This window comes from Oxyura jamaicensis, chromosome Z (assembly GCF_011077185.1).
Source record: "Oxyura jamaicensis isolate SHBP4307 breed ruddy duck chromosome Z, BPBGC_Ojam_1.0, whole genome shotgun sequence".
NCBI classification, from domain to species: Eukaryota; Metazoa; Chordata; class Aves; order Anseriformes; family Anatidae; genus Oxyura; species Oxyura jamaicensis.
Genome location: NC_048926.1, coordinates 64,120,229 through 64,127,616, shown reverse-complemented (window position 1 = coordinate 64,127,616; position 7,388 = coordinate 64,120,229). Strand labels below are relative to the sequence as shown.

The following is a 7,388-nucleotide window of genomic DNA, read 5'->3' as shown; positions in this document are numbered from 1 at the left end:
TTTTTTTTTTTTTTTTTTTTTTCCCCCTTGGAAAAATAGTGTAGTATCCAAAACTTGTGAAAATTTGGCATATTTTGAATCTGTCTACTGTATAAATTAGATATGGCATGTTAAAATTGTTATAGTACTTCAATGCATGTATAGGCTTTCCTTTTAAAATGAACTAGTTAAGATGTCATACATCTAGCCTGAAAAAATTATTCTGCCCACTTCATTCTTAATCAGAATTGCATGTGTATAAATTGGAGAAATGTATCTGCCAAAAGAGTAGGTTAACTTCTTTAATAGCTGTTCTGCCAAGACATGGATGAATGGAAAAAATGCAGTCTAAGTGATCTAATAATAGGTAATTTTTTACAGGGCTCTTTGTCTTGAGCATCAGCCAGAAATTTGTCCTGAGTATATTAATATCCTTTGAAAACAAGGATATTTAAACTCAAAATTTATTTTGAGCCAGTGTAGGTGGTAAAAAGATTTTGCTTGGTATCATAATATTCACTGACAACAGGCTTGGAATTTCAACAATTTACATACAAGTTACAGTGACTTTTCAGAATATGAAATTAATCACATTGACTGTTAAAAAAAAAAAAAAAAAATAAAAAAAAAAAGATTAATTGGTTTTATGTAGTGTTGTATCATTTATTGTGGTAGCTGTTAAAAATAGATAACCAGAGGCTAATAGATGTTAATGGTCCCTTTCACTATTAAAAAAATCAATGTTTCTTGGATACAGAATATCTTAATGTGTTCTTTTTGCTTAAAAGTTTTTGATTTGAAAATGCCCAAACAATTAAGTCTGCATTCACAAATCATCTTTGTTTTACCAGCACTTGAAATTTCATGTCAACTTTGATAAATATTTTCGGTGCAAAATAAATAGAGAAGACTAGCAAACATGTTACTGCTTGTCTTGCAGTAAGGAAAATAGATAAATAGATATTCAGTACTTACTTTTTTTTTTTTTTTCTTCTTCTTAAATATTATTTTGCATATATCATCCAGGTTAAGTAACCTATTCATAGGTTTTACATATTTCTTTCAAACTTGTTGGAGAGCAGTTAGATTTTCAAATGTAAGTAATTAAAATTGTAAGCTATTGAGTTATTGACCAATACTGAGCTATTAATCAAGCTAAAAAATTCTACAATCAGGGTTCAATGCTCTGAAGCACTGTAAAATAATAGTATTTGTGTTCAGTGATGCAAGTAGCCACAATTAAGCAGTTCACTTGACAAATGAGATAGTTCACTTTATTTTGCACTTAATTGAATTGTACATGCTTGGTCACCATTGTCTCCTTCCTTATAGTTTTGGTTTCTAGCCATTTAAGCATACACATTTATTAAAGAGAGAGCAAGTTGGTGGCTGCCATTGGCTCTTGAGATGCAGACATCAAGAGCTGAGTTTTAAAATGTTTTACAGGGTAAATATAATCAAAATCCCACCCCAACCCTGGATTCTTAGTTTCCTTAACAAAAAGTCTGAGGAACATGTAGAACTGTCACTAACTTATATGAAATATGAAAAGGAAAAAAAAAAAAAAGTAGTATATTGATATTAAATCACTTTTTACAAAGCAGAAATATATAGATACAGTCTCTTTATACTTCATTTCAGTTAGCAAAGGTATTTGCATTTCAGCAGTCCTGTCTCACTTTGCTGTCTTGTATTCTTTCTGTGCTTACAGTGCGTTTGTTATTTGTTATTTGTTGATATTTGTAACATCCCATTCAGGTTTGTTTGTTATATTTGTTTTTAACAAGCTGTGATGTTGAAAACCTAATTTATGGGTTCCATTTCAAGATCACAATAAAGGCATTTTCAGTCTGGGTGGGAGAAACCTGTTAATTAAATAAAAAATATTTTCTTCAATAGCAGTAAGAAAATAGAAAATAGAAAAGAAAATTTTAAAAATTGTAAACGTTATTTTTTACAGTGTGTTTCATTGAAAAAAAATTATCTCAAAAATAAAATGAGATAAAATAAAATAATAAAAATAAAAAATAAAACAAAATAAAATACAATAGATTCTTCCAAACCAGTATGAAGACTTTCATTACAAACAGTTACAGAATACCTATAGAACATATTTGCAACAATCAGATGTATTTGTAAGTAAGACTGTGGTGGGCACCAATAGTTAGAGAACTTCCTAAGCCTCTTAATTCTGATGTATGAGGAATTTTCTGTCAGTGAAACCACGCTGAGTTTGGGAAAATAAGAAAGACATCTGATGTGTATTGCTGGTTCACTAGGTCACTGAATTCTGTTTTGTGGGTCATCATGCCCACAGACTCTCAGGTGATTCCTGCGAATGTATTTTACATTTGCTAAAGAAGTCATGAAGCTTTGGGTATGTGTCTCCCAAGAAGGCCCCAAAGAACTGCCCCCGCAGCTCTCTTTGGAAATTCCTGGGAAGACCAGATGCTCCTGCCCATGTCGTTTTCGACTTGGGATGACAGAGCTCACTGACGGCGCGGTGTTTCCCTTTCCCATTGCAGGCCCTACCAGTGCGGCCACTGCTCCCAGTCTTTCTCGCAGCCGTCGGAGCTGAGGAACCACGTCGTTACGCACTCCAGCGACAGGCCTTTCAAGTGTGGCTACTGCGGCCGGGCCTTTGCTGGTGCTACGACACTCAACAACCACATCCGGACACACACTGGGGAAAAGCCCTTCAAGTAAGTACTTGAAGCCAGCAGCATTTGCGTGCTGTGATTAGAGAGGGAAGCACATAGCTGCTGCTCACTTGCACTGCCAGTCCACACCAGCACATGGGAGAGGCTGTCAGGAAAGTCATGGCCAGATAAATCCATTTATGCTGCAACTAAAATTGGAATTAAACAAGGTTTGTTTTTAGGTGCCTTGCAGGCCCAGAGCAATTTCCTATCCTCTGATGAGAACCTGATTGTTTTAATTAAACAACAAGCTGCTGCCAGAGAACCACAAAATTAATTTCCAATTAATTTTTTGATTTCCTCCCATTTACACAAAATTAATGTTTACGGTACCTGGAAAAATCCCACTGTGGCAGCAAACTAATGTATCGATACCAAGGCATAAAATGTTGGTATGACTTCTTTTGAAAGCTGCCTAGAAGAAAAGGGAGTAAGTGTGGGAGAAGGTGAGTCTCTCAGCTCTCCAAGGACTGCCTCTCCCCAGTCTACTTCTCTCCCTTTTTCTTTCCCACTTTTGCTGTCCTGTGCCCAATGTCTGGTTAGTGTAAGCGAGCTCTGCCGTGGGGCCTGTCAGAACCCCTCATAACAAGCTCGGCAGCGATATGGGTGCTTTTCCTCCATATATGGCTGAGAGAAAGCGTGGCCTCGACCGTGTCTGTCCTGGGGGCAAGGGGACAGAGCCTGGAGACAAACTCTGCATGGCCAGGACAGAAGAGTTTGCATACCAGAAATTGTGGCTGGAAGAGTCCTGTAGGTGGCAAAACATGGAAACTTGGAGCATCTCAGCAATGACTCCACCAGAGCCAGTTTGTTGCATGCTGAGAGCCCACGGAAAGTCAGCCAAAAATAGTGAGAGCAATCAGATCGATTTTATCTAGTTGCTGTGTAAATAGATTTTAGTAATTAATGGAAGAGGTTTCCGGGTCAAAATGGAAAATAGATTTCTTTTAATGTTAAGGTGTTACTTATGTGTAACCTTGTTGACTCCACTTAATTTTTTTCCTTAACATCCTGTTTTTGTCATGTTTCCAATAGATCTGCTATTTTGCCCCATTTAGAGTCATTATTTTTCCCCTTTATTTTAGTAATTTTTCCCCTTCTCCAAAATAGTTTTGACTACAGTACAATTTCATTTGTGGAAAAAATAAAATAAAATAAATAAAAAATCTTGATGTATGTACTACAATTAACCAGTGATCTGGGATTTGGTTGGTTGGTTGGTTGGTTGTTTCACACTGCTTATGCAGAAGTATTTATGTACACTGTGATGTATCTGCCTTTTCTTAAAGTCACAGGTTAGAGCAACAAAAAATACAGGTACTTTGTACTGCTGCTGTATGATGCATGTAAATGATGGAATTTATCATTCTTTTAGGTTTTATTTACTTCTTTCTTTAAATTCAAGAAACAACAATTCCACTTTCTTTCTGGAAGACTCATTGAAACATTTGGAGTAATACGACTAGTAATTTCACATGAAGCTAAAACTGGGGATGCCGTTCTCCCTGTCCCTGGTAGTCAGATAAGGGGATGCAGATGCCCTGATCCTGCAAGCTGTTCAAAGGGCAGAGTTGCCTCCCATGGAGGCCTGCTTGTGTTTGGGGGAGGAGAGGCAGAAAACTTATCCAAAAATTGATCCACTGTCTCTGCTGGAGCAAAAAGATATAGCTGCAGCTCACCTTGGTGTCTCCTCACCATTTAGATCCTCCTTTGTAAGGGAGAGATCCCAGATCTGGTAATATGTAAGCTTAGGAAAAAATAATAAAATAAAAAAATAAATAATATATATGTATATATCAAATTTTAGTAAACAGAAACCATAAATGAGACAAATAAAATTTCTATATCTTGATTGTGAAATTTTTGTTTACAAGGGGATTTTGTATGTACACTTACCAAAAAAAAAATGCAAAATGGAAAAGTCCATTGAGGTAGGTGTTCTCTATCTCGAAAAAGGTCTGTCTGTATTCATGGCAATGTACATACTTCTATTAAATAATACTACTACTATTAACAAGAAAGACCATGCAGGGAAAGTGCTAAATTACTTAAATTCTAGCTAAATTGTTTTAAAAATAACAGTCATTATTTTAAATGTATTAGTAAGTTCAATTTCATGGGTGAAAACGGGCAGCCAACCGAACAGTTAATGTGCATCTTCTGTGAATGGAATCTCAGTATTTCTAATGCAGTAAGACAGCTGTGTTTGTAAGTGGTATTTGGACAAATTATAGTGTGCATGGATTAGGCAGGCAATGTCAAACACTGAGTGTATGTTGTGTGCGTGTGGTTTTAAAGGTACATTTGATAGAGAGCGAAAGTATTTTGAAATATTTCAAATAATTTCTTATTTAGGAGTCAGTCTGTAATTGGTTAAAAAGCTTTAGATGTGAGATGACACTTTCTTTGTAGTTCCTAGTTAGCTTAGTATGTATGGTGGAAGACTTTTCTATTTGCTTTTCCTTATAGATAACAATGCTAAGTGAGGTTATCTGTAGTCAAAGCTTTAGTTACATTGCCTAGACTGCAGGTCCAGTTAGAAGGGATTCCTGTTCATGTCATCACAAGCTATCAAGTCAGCCTCACCATTGCAAAGTTTTTGTGTATTCTTATCTTACTGAAGACTCCACTATGGCTGCTAGCGGCTGGAAGCAAAGCTCTCAAGAAAATTAAAAGGTAGGAGAAAAAGGGAAATTATTGGCTATCCTAATTTTCTTAAATTCTTCCCCCTCACATCTCCTATTTCAGGGAAATTAAAAGTTATTTAAAGGACCTGTCTGCAGAGTCAGGGATATGCAAACATTTAATTTTCAGGACTCAGCCAAAAATAATGGGAGGAAAGATTGTCAGATTGGGGTAAGCCAGGTGTTTTTCACTTTTCTTACTGAAATGCAAAATTGGGAACATTCATTTCAGACTGAACATAAATGTTGTACCTGCAGTGACACCTCAGCTTTGTCCCTTTTTTTCAAAATCCTTTCAAATTACTTTAAAATTTAGTGTTAAATGTAATTCTTGAACAAAATTTTACAATATTTTGAAAATATCCAATGAGATTTTTTTTTTTTTTTTTTTCTAAAATAGACCCTCAGTGTTTTCTTCACCTGAATTCTTTCATGGAGGTTGACATAAACTTGGGAATTAAACCAATCCTGATTATAATTCTCAGTGTCAATACTTTAAAGGCACTGTAAAGCAAACAAGCAGACCAGTGAGGGCTAGTTAACCAAACTCAGAATACCTGGTACCTCAAAAATCCCCTAAAATATTGTTCATGATGTTTATGAATTTAAGAGCCATTTTGTTCACTACATCCCCTCAAACAAGCAAATTGCATAGAGAAGCCTTCTAGCAGAATGAAGTCTTGTGTATGATGAGGCCGACAGTAGTGGTACAACAGTGCTGCTTATAAATACATGAAGGCACATGCATGGTGTGAAAAATGGTAACATGGACCCAGTTGTCACTGATGTCATCTAATTGTGTGAGGAGTTTTAAATTGCTTCTTTGAATCTACCTTATGTCCGTTTAAATTATTCCCAAGTGCCATCAGAAGGGTTAAGTGGAAATCAAGTGGCCTCTCAGTTAATGGGTAGCTTTATTACCAATACTTGTATTGGTGCTTGAGGCTTAATCAAAATTTTGGCATAAGTCTAAAAGCCAGGCTTGGGCTCAGTCTCCGTGATTACTTCTGTGACCTCCTGTAGCAGAGGTGGACTCTTATTTACTTTTTGACTCTTTAACTGCTATTATATCTTCCTGCACAATGTTAAACATATGTGACTTGTAATACAGAAACACGCATGCACAAACACATGCTAGTGCTCCCCAGACTCATAGACACAGTTACTGAGGTAGTTATTCTGCTACAATAGGCTTGGAAAGGATAGTTTTTAGAGGGACAGTGTAATAGTTCAGAAGAAACAATATTTTTTGATTTCCTCCCATTCCCACCTGCTGTGAGGTAGTTATGATGAGTGCTGTAACACACTTGTCCTCACCTTTCCAACCAGCTTGTATCTAGCGACAACTTCTCTGGGTCACATTGAAGAGAGGAATCGGGGGGCTAATACCAGTCCCTGCCTGTAAAACAAATACTTACATATCCAAAACTGTGATCCTTAATCACATCCCTTGCAAGTGTCTAGAAAATACCCAGCACCTTGGGTTCTATCTGAAGATTTACCCAGATACATGAGAGCTAGGGGAGAGCTAGGAGAGTTACGTGCCTTGCCAAGGCTTTATTCTGAGTTTTGCCCAAGGGCTATGTAGTGTAAACAGCATGGCCTGACCAACAGCAGGGCTTGGTATGCACATATCCTCTGTCCAAGGGCAAATGGCTGTAGCAACAGATTTATTCTTTTCTAGTGTCGTTCTAGCAGCATGATACAACCTTCTTGCCTCTGTATGAAAGTGTACCAGAACAGCCTTTAGCTTGGAAGGTAGAGCACCATCACCAGTAGAAGCTAGTGTATAAAGGATGGGAGCTAACATTTTTAAGGAATGCAGTGAGCCCTGTCCCAGAAAGAGTAAGGAGGTGTTCATGACCAGTGCTTTTACTGAGCAGCACTATGTCTTTTGATAACCTTATAGTCTTTCTCTGATTCACATATGGCCCCTAGATGTCCTGACATGGTATATTGCATTCCTTTGAACCAGCACTTGGAGGTCAGCTGTTGCCACACCTGATTTTGTAGGTTAGTTTGAAGC

At 37.0% G+C, this 7,388-nt stretch overlaps 1 protein-coding gene across 2 annotated transcripts in view; it reads left to right on the top strand.

Moving 5' to 3' along the window:
- Positions 1–7,388, top strand: part of PRDM6 (PR/SET domain 6) — a 77,643-nt gene that overhangs the window by 65,975 nt on the left and 4,280 nt on the right. For both annotated transcript variants that reach the window (XM_035310758.1, XM_035310759.1), the window contains one exon: positions 2,505–2,681. In XM_035310758.1, the coding sequence (XP_035166649.1) occupies positions 2,505–2,681 (177 nt within the window). The remainder of the gene's footprint in view (positions 1–2,504; positions 2,682–7,388) is intronic.